The sequence below is a fragment of the Balaenoptera acutorostrata genome, chromosome 12 (genome assembly GCF_949987535.1).
Source record: "Balaenoptera acutorostrata chromosome 12, mBalAcu1.1, whole genome shotgun sequence".
Lineage (NCBI taxonomy): Eukaryota > Metazoa > Chordata > Mammalia > Artiodactyla > Balaenopteridae > Balaenoptera > Balaenoptera acutorostrata.
Window position 1 is genome coordinate 55,327,177 of NC_080075.1, and position 22,876 is coordinate 55,350,052.

General features: G+C 35.7%; 1 protein-coding gene across 4 annotated transcripts in view; it reads left to right on the forward strand.

Moving 5' to 3' along the window:
- Positions 1-22,876, forward strand: part of PIGF (phosphatidylinositol glycan anchor biosynthesis class F) — a 40,484-nt gene that overhangs the window by 13,799 nt on the left and 3,809 nt on the right. For 2 of the 4 annotated variants that reach the window (XR_009009888.1, XM_057558041.1), the window contains exons 5-6: positions 10,317-10,425; positions 11,719-11,901. The exons of 1 other annotated variant lie outside the window; for it this stretch is intronic. Coding sequence is in view for 2 of the 3 variants with exons in the window: in XM_057558041.1 (XP_057414024.1) it covers positions 10,317-10,425; positions 11,719-11,901 (292 nt within the window). In the remaining variant the exon portion in view is untranslated. The remainder of the gene's footprint in view (positions 1-10,316; positions 10,426-11,718; positions 11,902-22,876) is intronic. One more of the 4 variants, XM_007190066.3, reaches the window with a different exon arrangement.

A 22,876-nucleotide genomic window follows, 5' to 3' on the forward strand; every position in this document is an offset into this window, starting at 1 on the left:
TACAATCCTACCTCAAGAAACAACAAACATCTCAAATAAACAATCTAGCCTTACACCTAAAGGAACTAGAGAAAGAAGCACAAACAAAACCCAAAGTTAGTAGAAGGAAAGAAATCATAAAGATTAGAGCAGAAATAAGTGAAACAGAAACAAAGAAAACAATTGCAAAGATCAATAAAACTAAAAGCTGGTTCTTGGAGAAAATAAACAAAGTTGATAAACCATTAGCCAGACTCATCAAGAAAAAGAGGGAGAGGACTCAAATCAATAAAATTAGAAATGAAAAAGGCGAAGTTACAACAAACACTGCAGAAATACAAAGCATCCTAAGAGACTCCTGCAAGCAACTCTATGCCAATAAAATGAACAACCTAGAAGAAATGGACAAATTCTTAGAAAGGTATAACCTTCCAAGACTGAACCAGGAAGAAATAGAAAATATGAACAGACCAATTACAAGTCATGAAATTGAAACTGTGATTTAAAATCTTCCAACAAACAAAAGTCCAGGACCAGAGGGCTTCACAGGTGAATCCTGTCAAACATTTAGAGAAGAGCTAACACCCATCTTTCTCAAACTCTTTCAAAAAATTGCAGAGGAAGGAACACTCCCAAACACATTCTATGAGGCCACCATCACCCTGATACCAAAACCAGACAAAGATACTACAAAAAAAGAAAATTACAGACCAATATCACTGATGAATATAGATGCAAAAATCCTCAACAAAATACTAGCAAACAGAATCCAACAGCACATTAAAAGGATCATACACTATGATCAAGTGGGGTTTATCCCAGGAATGCAAGGATTCTTCAATATATGCAAATCAATCAACGTGATACACCATATTAACAAACTGAAGAATAAAAACCATGTGATCATCTCAATAGATGCAGAGAAAGCTTTTGACAAAATTCAACACCCATTTATGATAAAAACTCTCCAGAAAGTGGGCATAGAGGGAGCCTACCTCAACATAATAAAGGCCATATATGACAAACCCACAGCAAACATCATTCTCAATGGTGAAAAACTGCAAGCATTTCCTCTAAGAGCAGGAATAAGACAAGAATGTGCACTCTCACCACTATTATTCAACATAGTTTTGGAAGTCCTAGCCATGGCAATCAGAGAAGAAAAAGAAATAAAAGGAATACAAATTGGAAAAAAGAAGTAAAACTGTCACTGTTTGGAGATGACATTTTACCATTGCAACAAAAAGAATAAAATACCTAGGAATAAACCCACCTAGGGAGACAAAAGACCTGTATGCAGGAAACTGTAAGACACTGATGAAAGAAATTAAAGATGATACCAACAGATGGAGAGATATACCATGTTCTTGGATTGGAAGAATCAATACTGTAAAAATGACTATACTACCCAAAGCAATCTACAGACTCAGTGCAATCCCTATCAAATTACAAGTGGCAGTTTTGACAGAACTAGAACAAAAAATCTTAAAATTTGTATGGAGACACAAAAGACCCCAAATAGCCAAAGCAGTCTTGAGGGAAAAAAAACGGAGCTGGAGGAATCAGACTCCCTGACTTCAAACTATACTACAAAGCTACAGTAATCAAGCCAATATGGTACTGGCACAAAAACAGAAATATAGATCAATGGAACAGGATAGAAAGCCCAGAGATAAACCCATGCATCTATGGTCAACTAATCTATGACAAAGGAGGCAAGGATATACAATGGAGAAAAGACAGTCTCTTTAATAAGTGGTGCTGGGAAAACTGGACAGCTACATGTAAAAGAATGAAGTTAGAACACTCCCTAACACCATACACAAAAATAAACTCAAAATGGATTAAAGACCTAAATGTAAGACCGAACACTGTAAAACTCTTAGAAGAAAACATAGGAAGAACACTCTTTGGCATAAATCACAGCAAGATCTTTTTTGATCCACCTCCTAGAGTAATGGAAATAAAAACAAAAAATAAACAAATGGGACCTAATGAAACTTAAAAGTTTTTGCACAGCAAAGGAAACTACAAACAAGACGAAAAGACAACCCTCAGAATGGGAGAAAATATTTGCAAATGAATGAAGGACAAAGGATTAATCTCCAAAATATATAAATAGCTCATGCAGCTCAATATTAAAAAAATAAACAACCCAATCCAAAAATGGGCAGAAGACCTAAATAGACATTTCTCCAAAGAAAACATACCGATGGTCAAGAAGCACATGAAAAGCTGCTCAAAATCACTAATTATTAGAGAAATGCAAATCAAAACTACAATGAGGTATCACCTCACACCAGTTAGAATGGGCATCATCAGAAAATCTACAAACAACAAATGCTGGAGAGGGTGTGGAGAAAATGGAACCCTCTTGCCCTGTTGGTGGGAATGTAAATTGATACAGCCACTATGGAGAACAGTATGGAGGTTCCTTAAAAAACTAAAAATAGAATTACCATATGACCCAGCAATCCCACTACTGGGCATATACCCAGAGAGAACCATAATTCAAAAAGACACATGCACCCCAATGTTCATTACAGCACTATTTACAATAGCCAGGTCATGGAAGCAACCTAAATGCCCATCAACAGACGAATGGATAAAGAAGATGTGGTACATATATGCAATGGAATATTACTGAGCCATAAAAAAGGAACAAAATTGGGTCATTTGTAGAGACGTGGATGCATCTAGAGACTGTCATACAGAGTGAAGTAAGTCAGAAAGAGAAAAACAAATATTGTGTATTAACGCATATATGTGGAACCAAAAAAATGGTACAGATGAACCAATTTGCAGGGCAGAAATTGAGACACAGATGTAGAGAACAAACGTATGGACACCAAGCAGGGAAAGTGGCAGGGTGGTGGTGGTGGTGTGATGAATTGGAGATTGGGATTGACATGTATACACTAATATGTATAAAATGGATAACTAATAAGAATGTGCTGTATAAAAAAATAAATAAAATAAAATTCAAAAATTGAAAAAAAAAACTGTACATGAGTGTTCATAGCAGTCTTATTCATAAAAGCCCCCCCCCAAAAAAAAGTAATGGAAAAGTTCAGCTTATATTGGGTTGAGCAATAAGGAAATTGATGATCTCACAGAACACAGGTTGTGTCATTCTAGATACAGATACACAGTGGCTGGTGCTTCTTACTGATTCTCCTGGTGCTTGTCCTTGGGCTGGTAGTGAGATGGCAGCAGCTTGTCCTTCTTGAGTCTTCATAAACTAATTGTTGGGAAAGAGAATGGGATCGCCATGATTTAATTAGCCTAATCATCAGAGATGAGATGAATCTTGGCAATTAATCATCATTATAAGTATTCCACGTACCATGATTTATTTAACTAATTTCCTATTGAGGGTTATTATTGAATTTTCATGATTATGAATAATGTTGTTATTAACATCTTTGTACCATATCATTTTTATACTTGTGCAGGGATTTCTATATACTAGATTTCTGGAGTAAAATTCCTAAGTCAAAAGAAGTTGATAAATGTTGCCAAACTGAAGTTCTAATTTGAAATATATATATATATATTTTTTAAATTTTATTATGTACATATTTTTAATTTAATTTTATATAACACACACACACACACACACACACACACACACACACACACACACACACCCCTCAACAGTGTGCCAGTTTCCCTGAATCACCATCAGTGCTATTTATACTTTTTATCAGTCTCCCAGGGCTGCTGCCTACTGGGCTCTACCATGGAGGCAGACTGTGCTACAGTAGTTTCATCTGATTTTTAATGGGATGCATAGCTCTGGTCAAAAATATTTTAAAGTTTAATGTATAGAACCGCCATTTATTAAATTTCAGCTGAATATTACCAATTAAATCTCAAAGACAGCATTTCCCTTACCCTGGCTCTCTGCCTCCATTCTCTCCTTCTGACTCATGTCACAGAAAATTTGATAGAAAAGAACATCCATTCCTCAAAATGCAGCTTCAAGACAGGAAAAATTGATGTTGGTTAAGATGGGAAGGCACCTTCATTTTATCCCAGCAAATGGGTAGTTTGGCAGCCTGACCATATGAAGTGTGGGCAAGATGAAGAGAAATGGCATGGCAACCCCTAAAAACACACTATAAAAGAAGAAAAGGCATGTAGAAGATAAGGAATCCAGCCTGGAAGAAAATGCTACCCAAGGAGCAAAAACAAACAAAAAAGCTCTACACAGTTTACCACAGAAAAAATGTTATTAAGGATATGAATGCAATAAAATAAGAGCTCAAAGATGAGATAATTAAAGAAAATGAGGTGGAGAAGGAAACTGCAGAATTAATGAAATAAATTGAGAATCCACATCATAAATTAGAAACATAGATAAATTAGAAAATCAAGTTGTAGCATAGAGGAAAGGTTTGAGCTAATCAAAATGAATGACGGCTAAGGGGGGTTGGGAAGAATAAAGCAATTAGAGGAGAAATGATAGAGGACAGACAAAGGAGATCAACTTAAGACAAGTTAGTACCCCTAAAAAACAAAACAAAAAATAATTCAAAGATATGATAGAAGACAGTTTCCCCAGATGAAGGAATTATTCAGTTTGTACATAAGGGGGCTTACTATATCAAGAAAATAGTTGAATGAATTGGGGTTCAGAACAGAATATAAATACTATATGAATATTATAGCAATGGAAGTTATACAGTGGGAGAAGGGAAGATGGAGAAAGGAAAGATGTACCCCCAACCACTCTGGCTACCCCCAGATCCTGAGCCTATTTGCTACAACCTCTTCAGGAAATAAGGCTTAAATGAAATTCTACATACTAAGCAATGAGTCTTCACCTTATGCCTAGTCCTTTTCACCTGCTGGGCCCAGAACACTGACAGCCAGGCTTATACCGTCTAGGCAGAATATTGAAATGATTTCTTTCTGGGAAAAATGGTACCAAAAAAACCTACAGATACTGACATTTGTGGTTTCTCTAAAAGGCAGGGTTCCTACCCAGTTCCTGGAACAGTGAAGCCCACCAATTGAATCATGCTACTTGTGTACAGTGAACATCTAGTCGACTGTTTATAGAGTTTCACTTTTTTGTTGTTTTTAAAAAATAACTTTATTGAGATAATAACTTCATCCCATAAAACTTACCCATTTACAGTGTACAGTTCAATGGTTTTTAGTATAGGTACAGTTTTGTAACCATCATCACAATCTAATCTTAGAACATGTCATCACCCCCGAAAGAAATTATGCCTATTAGCAGTTGTCCTCCATCCCCACCCTTCTCTCCCACCCACCCCCTCAGCCCCCATCCCAGACAACCACTAAAATACTTTCTGACTCTATAGATTTGCCTTTTCTGGACATGTCATGTATAGTGTTTTACTTTCAAGTGGAATGATAATGAAGAATCACTAGACATTTGAGGAACACCTCTAAAGTGAAATCCAGAAATGAAAACAACAAAAAAGAAACCCCAGTAGAAATAAAAGCAATATAAAGACCAGAAGATAACCTTTAAAAATGTATAGTTTTTACATCCATGAAACATGAACAGGAGGTCATCAAAAGGAATATTCAGAGAAGAATAAAGCTCTTGGGAATTAAAAAAATATGGTAGAAAAATTCAACAGAAGTAGAGGCCGAGTTGAAAAGATCCCTGAGTCAAACAAAAAGGCAAAAATATGGGAAATGAGTTAAAAGGTAAGGAAATCAGAGAATTAATTCATAATGATAATATTCCCAGCAAAAGAGTAAGAAAAACAAAATTGTTAAGGGATCTGAGCATCAAAAAGCAAGTCTTTAAACAAAAGAAAATTTCAAGAACTAAAAACCTGAGAGTCTAAATTAAGAAAGCCCGTGTATTTCCAGCATAATGGATGAAAAGACCCACTCCAAGACACATTATTGTGAAATTTTAGATAACAAGGAATAAAGAGATGATTCTAAAGTCTCCCAGAGAGGATGGTGGGGGTATGGGGGGATAGGGAACATGGTACTTAATGGAGAACTAGGAGCCAAAATAGCTGTGAACTTCTCAGGAGGGAATCAGAAAACAACAGAGCAATTCAACATTCTGAGACAAAATGATTTCCAACAATTATAGTAAAGTCATTTTCAGACTTTAAACATCTCTAAAATCTGTTTTCCACATACCCTTTCTCAGGAATCTATTAAAGGAGGTGCTTTAAAAAAAAAAAAGAAAAGAAAATAACAGGAAGAAGTCTTGGAATTCAGGGAAATGGAGACCCAAAAGCACTGAGAGAGGCAAAGGGAATGCACAAGATGGTGTAGGGCACTCACAGGTGATGTTTGGTTTCTCTGGAATATTTGACGATGACTTAGTGATAGGTACGTAAGCAAATGGAGGGTAAAAAAGAGAGGCATTCTTTTTTTTTTTTTTTAATAAATTTATTTTTTGGCTGCCTTGGGTCTTCGTTGCTGCGCGCAGGCTTTCTCTAGTTGCGGCGGGCGGGGTCTACTTTGTTGTGGTGCGCAGGCTTCTCATTGCAGTGGCTTCTCTTGTTGTGGAGCATGGGCTCTAGGTGCACAGGCTTCAGTAGTTGTGGCATGCGGTCTCAGTAGTTGTGGCTCGCAAGCTCTAGAGCGCAAGCTCAGTAGTTGTGGCGCATGGGCTTAGTTGCTCCATGGCATGTGGGATCTTCCCAGACCAGGGCTTGAACCTGTGTCCCCTGCATTGGCAGGCGGATTCTTAACCACTGCACCACCAGGGAAGTCTGAGAGGCATTCTTAATATCCAAAGAAAATTAAAAATTTACTCTAAGAAACGAATGTAATTATGGTTTGCTGTGTGCTTCAGCTATGATGAATATTTCCATAACCGTAATAATGTAGATACTGTGCTATTGATCCAGCTGAGAAGAGGAGATATTACCATCAAAGAGGATGAGAGTTATAGAGAAATGTGTATGTGGGGATGGGAGGCTTGTGGGTAAAGAGTTCTAAATCCTCTTCTTCCATTGTAGAAAGCAGAAAGTAAGTAAATCTGGAAAATCTACACATGTATGTTCTTTTAAATTTGAAGTACATAGAAGAAACAGTGAAGAGTTGAAAGTGTCTGCCTCAGAAGCAGAAATCAGGAGTGGGGAGGGATTATTATTATTAGTCTAATTGTGATCTTTGATTTTAAAGATATTTATATAATTTTAATAAATGTAAATTTTTAATTTAAAAAGATAGGCTACAGGGCTTCCCTGGTGGCACAGTGGTTGAGAATCTGCCTGCCAATGCAGGGGACACGGGTTCGAGCCCTGGTCTGGGAAGATCCCACATGCCACGGAGCAACTAGGCCCGTGAGCCACAGCTACTGAGCCTGCGCGTCTGGAGCCTGTGCTCCGCAACGGGAGAGGCCGCGACAGTGAGAGGCCCGCGCACCGCAATGAAGAGTGGTCCCCGCTTGCCGCAACTAGAGAAAGCCCTCATACAGAAACGAAGACCCAACACAGCCAAAAATAAATAAATAAATAAATAAATAAATAATAAAAATAAAGGAATTCCTTTAAAAAAAAGTAAAATAAATATCCTTTAAAAAATAAAAATAAAAAATAAAAATAAAAAAATAAATTAAAAAATAGGCTACAGATTTCTTCTAATTTTAAAACTAGGTCTTGGCTCCATTTTTTCTATGTTTATTATATGTAAGATTATTAACACTCTTAAAACATCAAACAAAATAGAGAACAGCCTCTTGGATATTTGCACTTATTTTAACAAATATAAGATGGCCACAAGTGTGCTGTAACAGTGAAAAATGTGAAGACATAGATCTTGCCCCTTAGTCCAAGGAACTTGGAGCTTAGGGGTTAGATAAGACATGTACATAAATTTTACTGAAACTTAGCTCTTATCATATTGCTGCCTTGATTAAAAACCTTCAGGGACTTCTTTAAGTTTGACTTTTAAGACTTTTCTAAAATCCTAACCCTAAATCTACCACAATGAGATACCACTTCACTACCCACTAAGATGGCTGTAATCAGTAGTAACAAGTGTTAGAAAGGATGTGGAAATTGGAACCATCATACACTGCTGGTGGGAATATAAAATAGCTTAGCTGCTTTGAAGAACAGTCTGGCAGTTCCTCAAAAGGTTAAGCATAGAGTTATCAGCAAGTCTATTCCTTAGTATACCCCCAAGAAAAATGAGAACATATGTCCACACAAAACTTGTACATGAATGTTTATAGTAGCATTATGTGTAATAGCCAAAAAGTCAAAACAACCCAAGTGTCCATCAACTGATGCTTGGAAAATATAAAATGTGTGGTATATCCATGTAATAAAATATTATTTGGCAATAAAAAAGAATGAAGTATTTTTACATGCTACAAAGCTGATGAACCTTGGAGACATTATGCTAAGTGAAAGAATCCAGTCACAAAAGACCTCACATTGATTTCATTTGTGTGAAATGTTCAGAGTAGGCAAATCCATACACAAAGTAGATTAGTGGTTGCCCAGGTCTAGAGGGAAGGGGAAACTAGGAGTGACTGCTAATGTAAAGGGTTTTGTTTTGGGTGATGGTTGCGCAACTCTGTTAATATACTAAAAACATTGAATTGTGCACTTTAAGTGAATTGTATGGCTGGAAAAGGGTTTTCTGTGGCAAGTTTTTACTGTATTCAATAAAGCTGTTATTTAAAAAATCCTAACTCTAACCTACTTTTCCAGTTTTGTTTCCCATTCTTCCACTTGGCCTCAACCAATTTTACTTACGTTCTCTTTACCTGCTGTGCAGTTCTTTCTCCAGTTCTTCAAGACCAAATACTCCCCATTCTTCCAAATTCAGCTGAACTTCCTCCTCTTTCATAAAATGGAAAAAGTAAACTCTTCTTAGCAGAAAGTAAACTCTGCTCTCAACCTCTGACTTTATATCTCTAGGCACATCACTTTACATATTGCAACACAAAGAAGTTGTGTGTTAAGTGAAAGGTAGTCAACATTTGTCAACCACATAAAGTCAAAAATTACCTTAGAAAATCCTTTAAATTGCCTGAACAGTACAATTCTCTCTTTACATTCAACTCACCAGTTTTTTCTCTCCAAGACTGGAACAGATCTATGTTCTGTTGAATGCTAGTTGAAGAAATTGACGTGCATTTTTAAGTGTATCACAAAATAAAAAAGAACAATAAAGCCCAGCAAATAACGCAAATTTGGATGTACGGTGATTGCCTCCAATCTTCTTCCAGCCCCAGTTTTCAATAGAAACAGGCTAAAGCTCTTAACTTGTGTAGTGGGGGAGGGGTGGTAATGAGATGGACAGGTGATGGGGCATTGGTTTATGCACTGACTTGTCATTCAGGATTACTTTAATTCAGTGTACATTTTGTGTGTAGTAATTGGCCTATTTCTAATGAAAGCAGTCATCTAATAAAACAAGTGTTTTCCCCTTTTTCCACACTAGCTGGAAGAAACTGCTTTTCATAAACTTCATAATAACTAAACACTGCTTTTGAAACAGTTGAATATTTGGACTCCTGTTACTGTATGGTGGTGGGGTTTTGCTCAACTGTAAGTAGACTCTTATTCCACATGGTTAAGTGATCACACTATGAGGGGCAGGCTGAAACCAAGACTTATTAAGAGACTGACAGATGTCTTTCTGCCTTTACACTCTAAGATGTCTTTTATGTCTACCTTTACACTCTAAGATGTGCACTTAATAAGTTAGAATGATAGGCAGAATCACTGGATCTTTTGTAATATTTTGTTCTCATTCTCTATTCCTTCCCCACCAAATAGAGTTGATTTGCTTTAATGAAATGTGCCGTAAGGGACTAGTTGAATAAATGATGCTTCCTTTGGACAATGGAATACTAGTAAAACTGTTAACAAGGGAAAACACACAGCAAAACTGGGTTTATAACATGGTGCATTTGAGTTTTGTTTTGAGGGATATATACATATATGTGTGTATATATGCAGATGTGCATATATCATTCGAAATAAAATTGTGTGTTTATTTGTGCATGTATAAAATATTTCTGGAAGGATATGTAATAAGCTGGTGATAGCAGTTATTTCCGGGAAAAGGAATCAGAGTTGATGATGAGGGTGAGAGGAGGACTTAGCTTTCATTGCAGACACTCTTTTGTATTGTTTGATTTTCACTATGTGCATATATTACCTTTCCAGCTGAAAAACACTTGTATCTTCTTACCAATTAATTGTTAATGATTCATGGCAGATATTTATGTGTCAATTTGAGATGCTTATTTTAAATGAACAGAACATATATATATGTATAGTGTTAATTTATGCTGTTTGTTTGATTCCCCAGCAGCTAAGATATATACCACCAATAATTTATATATTTGTGTTTTATAGGGTTACATCCATTTGGGAGAATAGTCTCCAGATCACTACAGTTTCTAGTTTTGTAGGAACATGGCTTGGAGCCTTTCCTATTCCACTCGATTGGGGAAGACCATGGCAGGTTGGTTTCAACTCTTTAAAGCAACAAAGTAGATGTTTGTACAGTGATGGTAAAACTGATGCAGCTAACGAGTATGTATATTTAAATTGTTTTATCGTTCAGTTAAGTAGGGATGCCAGTTCCCTCTGTCACTGTAATCTGGGTGATTTATTGGGGCCTGTCTCAGTGCCACGGGCATCCTGATCAGCCTGCTTCTATCTTCTAACACTATTTTTTTCTACATGTATAGGTGAATAAACAAGCTTAGTTTGAGAATATGTATAGGAGTTTAATAGCCTAGAAGTTGCAGGAATTCCCTATTTTTAACATTGATATACATTGCCTTTGTAGTCTTAGATTCATATTTTCTTAGCTTGATTGATAGCCAAATTGAATGTTGATTTTGAGATTTTTTTTCTTAAAGCATATAGCAAAGTTGGTTTTGAAATAGGGGTTTGTGATATTAGAGGAAGCTCATAAACATCAGGTTTTTTGTTTTCTATGACAATAAGATATAGCTAATAAGCTAGGGGAAACACTATAAGTGTTCTTTTTATCCCCATTTTACAGATGAGGAAACTGATACCTAGAGGACATGTAATATTCCAAGGTCACTGAGCTAGTGATGGATACATCTTTGTTGTAATTTTTAATGGCTTCATAGTAAACCTTTATATAGTTATTCCAAAATTTACTTAACAAATTCACTATTGATCATTTAATACTATTTTTACTATTATAAACAGTGCTATGATAAACATCTTTGAATCTATATCTTAATGGATTTTTCCAATTATTAAGATGATTTCTCCCAAATCAATTGTGGTATTAAAAAATAAATATACTTTCTTTTTCCAACATGAAGAGAATTTTTCTCTGATCACAAAGGCAGTATACATTTATTTAGAAAATTTAAGCAATACTAATAATTATAAAAAGTAAGTAAAAATTATCAAATATCCAGCCACCCAGAGACAACTCCCATTTGTGTTTCGGTGGTAATCTTTGCAGCTCTCTCTTCATGTGTGTAACTATTCATAATACACATATTATTTTTAATCTTTTTTTCCCCTTCAACAGCATATTATAGAGCTCATTCCATGTCAGTGAAAATTTGCATATATGTATTATAATACTCCATTATTTGGGTAAAATCATATACAAATTTCTTATGAATGGACATTTAGATTATTTATAGTTTTCACTATTACTAATTTATTATGAATTATTGTGATTATCATAAAACATACATCTTTGCAGATTTGTCCAGGTTTTTAAAAATACTTAATTAATTAATTTATTTGGTTGCACCAGGTCCTAGTTGCGGCTCTCCAGCTCCTTAGTTGTGGCATGCAAACTCTTAGTTGTGGCATGCATGTGGGACCTAGTTCCCTGACCAGGGATCGAACCCAGGCCCCCTGCATTGGGAGTGCGGAGTCTTATCTGCTGCGCCACCAGGGAAGTCCCTCCAGTTTTCTCTTTAGTGTAAATTCCTAGGTAATAAGTGGCTGGGTTAAATCTCTGATATGTATGTCACTTTCCAAAGGCCCTTGAGAGATCTGAATCATATGTCTTGCACTTAACTGCCTACTTTTTAAGTCCATTCTTTGTGCTTTCTATTAGATGTTGTGTCTCCTAGACAAATGCATTGTTCTTTTACATTCAGTAACTCTGGTAGGTTTGCCCTTCTCTATGATGGGTCTTTACCTACTATATGTTATAGAAATCCCTGGAGGTTTGGGGTGTGTGGTGTCACTGATACCCTTCCCAAGGTTATAATATTAATAAAGGTTTCCTTTATATTTTCTTGGCCATCTCAGTGATCACTGGGAAATGGGGATTCATTTGTACTCAAGTTACAATCTTATGGAACTTAATTTCATTCAATAGTGTCAGTGATTCCTAAATTGGAAGACAATCAAAATCATTGAAAAGTATACACAGGAAATTGTATTTTAATTCCTTACTTTCAGATGTATGCAATTAAGTCTAAATACAGAGTATCGATATATAAAGCACCATTGGCCATCGGCTTATGAGTTGGTAAGGTAATATGTAATTAACATGTTAGTTTGCCTATAGATGGAATATTTTGGAGTGTAAAAGTTTGATATGTTACACTTGTATAAATCTTCTCTTTATAAGACTACGCAGAAATAGATGTTGAATTATGGAGAGTAGAGGCGCCTTTGTAAAATCTGGGTTTAGGTTTCCATAGAAAATATATTTTTTGATTATTTACAATTCAATTATCTAGTTTTGATTGTTTAGGCTTTTAGCTACTGACTCTCATTTTTCTACCTCAGTTCTTGTTTACAATAAGAGGTGAGCCAGATCCAAATTAATGGATCAGACTTTTAAAATTAATATAAAATTTCTATTTGAATTATTGACTTTAAAAAAGATTTTCTAACTAGCTAATTTAATATGTAGCAAATGTTGGTCTTCATTAAGAATGTTTCATTCGACTGGAATATTAATGGTTGTTTAATAATCTTTACTGTTGAGTTGTTTTTAAAGTATTCTAAGTTAATGACCCACTTATTCACTATCATCTTTTAAAATTATGATAGATACTGTTGGTGAAATAATAGAATTGATGTATAATTAATCATCTTTTATTCATATAATAATCACCTGCCCGTCTCCCTTTTAGCAATGATTTACTGATAAACTAGAGAAATGATGAGGCATCTTTTTTGTTCACTTTTTATTTTCAGTGAACAAGTTTTTTATTCCGTTTTGGTTTTTTTCTTCATAAACCTCACAACAGAATAAGTACTCAGTGTGGCTCATGGTGCTGACAGAATCTTCCAGAGAAACAATAAACCAAATAAAAGATCATGGCGTCACCTCAGAATGGAGATTTTTCTAGAGTGAAATTTCACGAGAAGATAACTATTATATATACTTCATTATCTAAACTGTAATATTATAGTATTAGGAAGAGAGGTTAGTTCTCTATTCCTTATAGCCCAATAAAGATTTGATATGTTTGTGGTAAAGCAAGCTTTTCTGGGTTGGGATCTGGTTTTACTGATGTTTCAGTCAGAGAAACAAGGGTATCTGGTTAAGCAATTATACTTTCTTTAAAAACACATACACACCATCCACCTCACAAAAACTTTTGCATGTTTAGTTCCATTTTTTCTACTTTGAATTCAAATCTGACTTTGTATAAAATTTCCAGAGGCCAAACATAAGATTATAATGATGTGAGTTCTGTACTGAGCAATTTCAAGAATATTTATATTTTTTAAATTGTTTCATCATTAAATGACTAGAAAGGCCCATTGAAAATATATAACCTCAATGAAAAATGTTTTTCACTTACTAATAGGAATTTTAAATAATTGTAAGTAATGACAAATGACGAAAGAGACCAGGCATCTTTATAGTTGGAGGAAGCCTTCCCTTTCTAGGAGGCAGCAAGAGAATTTGGTGAAAGAGAATGTGGTCGGTGGCTGCCCACTATGTTGTTGGTCATCTTTATTGTTTTCTTTAAAAATAATTGAAAGTCATCTTGCTTTTCTTCCTTGCCTTAATTATCACATTATAAACATTTGAATTGTCCATAACCCAGACAGCCTTCTTCAGCCCTAGAGAAAGCTTATAGCTATAGTTACTGACAAAATGAATATTTTGACCATGGAAGATCTTTGTACATTATAATTTGATGCATTATCTGCTCTAAAAAGAGATAATCAGTAAATATTTGTTGAGTTCTTACTGTGTACAAAATACATATTCTGTGTAAGTTATAACAGATACTTAAATATTACCAGGACTGGAATTTAATTGTTTGGTAACGATAATTTAGATTCATATTGTGATTTAGATTCAGATTTAATATGCTCTAAATATTTTGCAGAATAGATGGTTATGAGCTTTTCATCTGGAAAATGTCTTAATTTTCAAAAGTCGGCTAGTATTTCATGTTATTAAAAAAATTAATGGGAGGTTAGGAATTGTTGTTGGTTATTCTGAGCAAAGGAAATTTACCATGAAGTTTTTAAACCCACATGTTTTATTAATAGGTAGACAGATAACAGGATGATTAAGAGCTCTGGCATCAGATTACTGAGTTCAAATCCTGGCTCTGCCACTTGCTAGTGAGGATTAAATAATATAATCCTTCTAAAGTACTTAGTTCAGAACCTGACACATAGTTACTGCTTAATTAATGTTATAGGCATTTATGACCTATAAAAGGAGTAGGTTAATGACTATTTTTTTTAGCATTACCAAAAGACCCTGCAAATTCCATTATTTGAGTTCTCCAAGTGTTAGAGCATGTTAACTGTCTCAGTTTATTGTATTCATTCTGCCCGATAATCCTTAAATTGGTAGGGTGGATTGTTAAATCATCTTTTTGTTTCCCTGGTATTTAGGTATTTACGGTATTTGGATTTCATGTAATTTTCAATTCTGTCTGACATTTCGGATGGCAATAGAAAGAAAACGTCATATCTGTCTGTGTATGTACCAGGCATGGGCTTGGCACTGTCACACAGGCAACTTAATCCTGGTAACCCTAGTGCAAGGTAGGGTTCAGTCCCACTTCTACACATAAGAAAGCAAAGTGTGAGGAGAGGGGTACACATCTTTTTCAACATTTCTTGGCTGATTAGAGGAAGACTCAGGATCCAGCGCCCCAGGACACCATGATTCTCTTTATCCCTGGAGACTCTGAAACATAGCTTTTCTTTTTAAAAAATGGCCATAGCTTAGATGTTTTGGGGGAAAGGTTGAGTAGTTATTATATTGCGTTTCTTTCTTCACGTGAGAATTTCATTTAAGTGCCATGACCACTCTGGTAGTGTTTGTATCTTAGACCATAAAATTCAATGTATTTGTAGGAGAGTATTTGAAGCTAATATGTGAAGCTTTTATACCTAGAAAACCAACAAATACCTTTAAACTCTGGACTTCCATGCTACTGTCTCCAAAATGGAATTGACCCAGAGAATCAAATCTCTTCTGAGCATACTTATTTCTTATAAAGTTAAAAAGCAAAATGGATTGAGATTGTCTTTAAAGCAATTTTAAGTTGTTTAAAAATATTTGTACTTATTCCCATCAGATACCAGATAAATGAGGCATTGTTATATTTAAAAACTCTTTTTTGTTTTCTCTGGTTTTATCAGGTTAAAAAATTAATATCTGTGAAACATATATATTCATTTTTTAAAGTCACAGATGCCACAGATAATACTTTCATAAATTGAAGCTGGAGATCATAAGGATAATTAAATGAATCATTGCAGATAATGACAGAGTGAGGGATAAAGCTAAGATTATGGATTTAATTATGCAAGGGTGCATATTTTTAGGTTAATTGGTGTTTCTGTTACTAAATGTGTTATACAGTATTTTAGACAGACAAAAATAAAATATTAATTTATATGAAATATGAGTTACATATTTCGAGCATGGAAAAAAAACTATAATACTTAACTGATAGAAAATGGTTTGGGATTTAAAAGGTGGGTTCACTGTAGGGCAATGAGGTTGAAAATGATCTGCTAGCAGGACTTTCATGTGAGGGAGAAGAGTGCTGGCTAAGGTAACTCATTTGCATGGTCCTGCCAAGGACCATTTATCGTCACTTTGACAAGAAGTTCCAGCCTGGAGACTGTGGACCTCTCCACAAATAGCTCTTCCTAAATCTGTGTTCTTAGTCACAGGAGAGTGGTATGGTATACATGGCACAGGGAAGAGTTACAACTAGAGAAATGTATCCAGATGAGTAGATTCATCTGTACATGTATTCCTACATCAGACAATAGCATTTGCTTTAAGGACATCTGGAAAAACACATCACTTAAAACCAAATTCAGAGGAAAATATAAATAATCATTTAAAACCAGTAGAATTTTGAAAGTAGGTTTTTAAAAATGAATTCTATCAGTCATGCAAATGTAAATTTGTGGTAAGCATGATAAACAAAACATATTAAAAAGTAGTTTGTGTGAAATTTAGAACTGCCTGGGTTTTATCTCCCTTTTTTATCTGAAAGAGCCAGTAATCCTAATGGTTGTGAGTTGTTCTAAGTGTTTCTAGGTTTTTTGATCTTCAGATAGGTCAGTTTTCCCATGATATCTATCATAGTACATACCTCTCCAAAAACTATATTGCAACATTTTTTTTTTATTAATTAATTAATTTATAGCTATGTTGGGTCTTCATTTCTGTGCAAGGGCTTTCTCCAGTTGTGGCAAGTGGGGGCCACTCTTCATCGCGGCGCGCGGGCCTCTCACCATCGCGGCCTCTCTTGTTGCGGAGCACAGGCTCCAGACGCGCAGGCTCAGCAGTTGTGGCCCACGGGCCCAGTTGCTCCGCGGCACGTGGGATCCTCCCAGACCAGGGCTCGAACCCGTGTCCCCTGCATTGGCAGGCAGACTCTCAACCACTGCGCCACCAGGGAAGCCCGCAACATATTTTTTAAAGTTTGTGTTATTAAAATTTATCTTAAAAATTAAATAATCTTAGTTTGCCCCTTAACTGCTTGGTTTATAGTAGGGGCTCTCAATAAATAGTTTTGAATAAACAGAGCCATTCAATTCAAATGGAGACTCTTAAAAATGATAGAAATGCCTACCAGTGGTTGGTTTAAAATCAGTTTCTGTACTTATACTTCTTAAAAGTTATGAAAAACGACAGCTAGGAGCAAGAATCACCCATCTATTTCAGTGGTAAGGCTACATATGGTTAATGTAATGCCATATGCTATATAGCTCTTGAGAGTTTTCTCTTGTAAGCTTTATGCTCCCCAGACATTTCATGTGAAGAAAAGCAAGTACTAAAGATGCTTATATTACAAGGGCAAGGGAATAGTTCCTATTGCACAATATAACATTGCTCATAAACTATCAATATTTTATTTGTTCTAAACTGCAGGCTCTAATTATTACCTATTAGAATACCTAAGAAGTGCTTCCATTAGTGATCATATAAGTTTAATTTTTTCAAGTTAAAATATGTAATATACAGAATGATACTGATGCATGGTACTTTACAGCTTTCATGACAGGTTTTTAAGTATTACTTCATTTAATACAAGAGCCCCATGTTTTAAGTACAAGAGGTATTATTATCCCTGTTTTGCAGTTGGGAAACTGAGGCTCAGGTGTTAAGTGACCTGGCAAAGGTCATATGGCCAGTAAGTGGCTGACCTGGCCCTGCATCTCAGATCATTCTCACTCCACTGTCCCATGCCATTTCCTAGAAAAGCAAAGTAAAGCTCCCAAGTAAAATATAAAGTATTTTTAAAAGTAGCCTAATGTTTTTATATAATTAGCTTTTTAAACTTTTTGTTGAATATTTTGAACTAATTTCAAAAAAAGTCACCATTATCCAATCCCAAATACCTGATGAAACCTGCAGCAGCTTATAAACTGCCATAGTCAGTGATACACCAAACTAGCTGTTTTATGGAGTAAAAAGGTAATCTATTTGCACTTGATATATTGTGCATATTATAATTAAAATGTATTTAAACTGTTTATTCTCAGTTCACACAAATGCCATCTACATCATTGAAATTGATCCTTAAAATTCTGAAACCAAAATGTGAAAGGTCATTGTATTTCTTTGGCCAACTAGAACAGTTAATAAAAATACTTATTAGGGTAGAGTGATGAGAAGAGTACAGGGATTCTTTTTTTTTTTAATTGTAGTATAGTTGATTCACAATGTTGTGTTAGTTTCTGGTGTACAGCAAAGTGATTCACTTATATATATGTATCATATTCTTTTCCATTATGGTTTATTACAGGATATTGAATATAGTTCCAAGTGTAGGGATTCTTAACCAAGAGTCCATATATGGGCTTCAGGTCTGTGAACCCTTGAAATTATATGGATGTGTGTATATACACATCCAACTACCATCTAACGGAATTCATGCTTCCTTCTCGTCAAACATGATCCATATATATGTAGATGTAATTTTAAAAAAATACTTTTAAAGTACTTAAAATTTGGGCAGGATTTTTAAAATAGCTTTAGAGATGGTATATTTGAGGAATGATGGTATTCTAGATTGTAATGACAACTTATTTCATATGTGCCTATTAAAAATATGAACTAAAAGATTATTATCAATTATAACTCACATTAATTGGTCACTTGTACTATGTGCCAGATACTGTTATAGGTATGGTTATAAGTATCACACAGCACATTGTCTCATTTGATCATTACAATAACCCTATGAGGTGAGTTTTACAGTGATCCTTATTTTGTAGATGAGAAACCAAGGCACAGAAAGGTTAGGTGACTTGCCCAGGGTCACATTTTGGTAAACTTTTTTTTTTTTTAACATCTTTATTGGAGTATAATTGCTTTACAATGGTGTGTTAGTTTCTGCTGTATAACAAAGTGAATCAGCTATATGTATACATATATCCCCATATCCCTTCCCTCTTGCGTCTCCTTCCCACCTTCCCTATCTCACCTCTCTAGGTGGTCACAAAGCACCGAGCTGATCTCCCTGTGTGATGCAGCTGCTTCCCACTAGCTATTTTACATTTGGTAGTGTATATATGTCAATGCTCTCACTTTGTCTCAGCTTTTACCCTTCCCCCTCTGTGTCCTCAAGTCCATTCTCTACATCTGTGTCTTTATTCCTGTCCTGACCCTAGGTTCATCAGAACCATTTTTTTTTTTAGATTCCATATATATGTGTTAGCATACGGTATTTGTTTTTCTCTTTCTGACTTACTTCATTCTGTATGACAGACTCTAGGTCCATCTACCTCACTACAAATAACTCAATTTCGTTTTTTATGGCTGAGTAATACTCCATTGTATAAATGTGCCACATCTTCTTTATCCATTCATCTGTTGATAGACACTTAGGTTGCTTCCATGTCCTGGCTATTGTAAATAGTGCTGCAATGAACATTGTGGTACATGGCTCTTTTTGGGTTGTTGTTTTTTTTTAAAATAATTCTAACCATATATTGCTTAAACAGGAAAATTTTTTTTAAAAGAATAACACCAAAAATATATCTGTTAAAAGAGTGTCATTGTCTCATACAGTCCCACCCTCTTCTTGAAATTGCAACACAACCTCTAGATTTCACAAAAAGAGAAATCCAAAATGTGGTATCTTCATAAAGAAATGGCACACAGATCTATATGTTTAACCCAGTGGCTTCAATAATTTCTTTGTCTGGGTCAGTATTGGTTTCTGCAGAATTGGAATGCTGTCTGGGATAATGACTGTGGGTCATCTCTCCACTTATACGTTCAATCATATGACACACTTGCTTTTCGAATAACTAGCAAAGAAGAAATTAACAATGAAATCCAGTATTTGCTGGATCTGAGGGGATGACTCTTTTTGAATTATGGTTTTCTTAGGGTATATGCCCAATAGTGGGATTGCTGGGTCATATGGTAGTTCTATTTTCAGTTTTTTACGGAACCTCCATACTGTTCTCCATAGTGGCTGTATCAATTTACATTCCCACCAATACTGCAAGAGGGTTCCCTTTTCTCCACACCCTCTCCAGCATTTATTGTTTGTAGATTTTTTTTTAAATTAATAGCTACTTTATTTATTTAATTAATTTATTTATTTATGGCTGTGTTGGGTCTTCGTTTCTGTGCGAGGGCTTTCTCTAGTTGTGGCAAGCGGGGGCCACTCCTCATCGCGGTGCGTGGGCCTTTCACTATCGCGGCCCCTCCCGTTGCAGGGCACAGGCTCCATATGCGCAGGCTCAGTAATTGTGGCTCACGGGCCCAGTTGCTCCGCGGCATGTGGGATCTTCCCAGACCAGGGCTCGAACCCGTGTTCCCTGCATTAGCAGGCAGATTCTCAACCACTGCGCCACCAGGGAAGCCCCTATTGTTTGTAGATTTTTTGATGATGGCCATTCTGACCATTGTGAGGTGATACATCATTGTAGTTTTGATTTGCATTTCTCTAATGATTAGTGATGTTGAGCATCCTTTCATATGTTTGTTTGCAATCTGTGTATCTTCTTTGGAGAAATGTCTGTTTAGGTCTTCTGCGCATTTTTGGATTGGGTAGTTTTTTTTTTTAATATTGAGCTGCATGAGCTGCGTGTATATTTTGGAGATTAATCCTTTGTCTGTTGATTCGTTTGCAAATATTTTCTCCCATTCTGAGGGTTGTCTTTTCATCTTGTTTATGGTTTCCTTTGCTGTGCAAAAGCTTTTAAGTTTCATTAGGTCCCATTTGTTTATTTTTGTCTTTATTTCCATTTCTCTAGGAGGTGGGTCAAAAAGGATCTTGCCGTGATTTATGTCAGAGTGTTCTGCCTATGTTTCCCTCTAAGAGTTTGATAGTGTCTGGCCTTACATTTAGGTCTTTAATCCATTTTGAGTTTATTCTTGTATATGGTGTTAGGGAGTGTTCTAATTTCATTCTTTTACATGTAGCTGTCCAGTTTTCCCAGCACCACTTCATTGAAGAAGCTGTCTTTTCTGCACTGTATATTCTTGCCTCCTTTATCAAAGATAAGGTGACCATATGTGCGTGGGTTTATCTCTGGGCTTTCTATCCTGTTCCATTGATCTAAACTTTTTTTTTTAATTGAAGTAAAGTTGATTTACAATGTTGTGTTAGTTTCAGGTGTTCAGCAAAGTGATGCAGAATATATATATATATATATTCTTTTAGATTCTTTTCCATTATAGATTATTATAAGATACTAAATATAGTTCCCTGTGCTATACAGTAGATCCCTGTTGTCTGTTTTATATATGGTAGTGTGTATATGTTAATCCCAAACTCCTAATTTATCCCTTTCCCCCTTTCCCCTTTGGTAACCATAAGTTTGTTTTCTATGTCTGTGAGACCATTTCTGTTTTGTAAATAAGTTCCTTTGCATCATGTCATATCCTAGATTCCATCCAGATTAATTTCCCAGGGTCAGATATTTAACAAGGGGCAGACCTGAGACTCAAATCCAGTCTAATCCAAAAATCAGTGTTCTGGGGTTCCCTGGTGGCGCAGTGGTTGATAAATCTGCCTGCCAGTGCAAGGGACACGGGTTCGAGCCCTGGTCTGGGAAGATCCCATATGCCGCAGAGCAACTGGGCCCGTGAGCCACAATTACTGAGCCTGCGCGTCTGGAGCCTGTGCTCCGTGACAAGAGAGGCCGTGACAGTGAGAGGCCCGCGCACCGCAATGAAGAGTGGCCCCCACTTGCCACAACTAGAGAAAGCCCTCGCACAGAAACGAAGACCCAACACAGCCAAAAATAAATAAATAAATAAATAAAATTTAAAATAATACAGACATACACTTAAAAAAAAAAATCAGTGTCTTTTTTTTTTTTTTTTTTTATTTAATTTATTTTTGGCTGCGTTGGGTCTTCGTTGCCGCTCCAGGGCTTTCTCTAGTTGAGGTGAGCGGGGCCTACTCTTCGTTGTGGTGCGCAGGCTTCTCATTGCAGTGGCTTCTCTTGTTGCAGAGCACAGGCTCTAGGGCGTGTGGGCTTCAGTAGTTGTGGCACGCAGGCTCAGTAGTTGTGGCTCATGGGCTCTAGAGCACAGGCTCAGTAGTTGTGGCACATGGGCTTAGCTGCTCCGCGGCATGTGGGATCTTCCCAGACCAGGGCTCGAACCCGTGTCTCCTGCATTGGCAGGTGGATTCTTAACCACTGCACCACCAGGGAAGTCCCAAAAATCAGTGTTCTAATCACTATTCTTTACTACTTACAACATGCTTTGAAATATATCAAACTCTTTATATTGGTACATTTTCCTTTCCTAAAAAGTAAGCAGAGTTTTATAGTGATGCCTGATCAGAAGAAAGCAGTGTGGTCTTCAGGTAGAAATAAGCTTATATAATTTTGAAATGTCTTTCAACCAGCAATACTATTGATTTTTTAACAGAAAAAAAGTTATATCTATATCATTTAAGAAGTTTTTTAAAGCTTATTAGGGTGAAATTGTTTTATTTCTAAGAGAAAAATAACTTATTGGTAGTACCATGTACCAAGATCCTATATATCAGGCCTTTGTTAATGCTGATTATTTTAAGAGAACACTGACCTTTTTTTAAGTGCTGAAACATATAAGGAATCATTTGATTTAGAGAAAGAATAATAGTAATACTCTAAGCAAGATACTTTCTTCACATGATGCAGCTACTCATTTTTTTAAAGTTTTTCTTTTTGACAGTAACTGTAATAATTTTACCCAGTTGCATTATCTTTTGTTGCATTATCTTTTGTCCATATTATCTTTTATTATGCAAGAGGAAGTTTTTCTTTTATTTAGTGATTTAAAAAAATTTAAATTTATAAAAAACTGGATAAAAAGAAGATGGTTGTTTGGTGGTAATCACTTGTGACTTCCTTTACATGAATGTCTTTGAGTTTTCTATTTTCTGTAAACAAAACAAGATAATTATATAGAGCCATCTCAGATTATCATAATTTGGAGAAATGTTTATAGCAACGCAGTTGAATTGTCTCTTCAATAGATGATA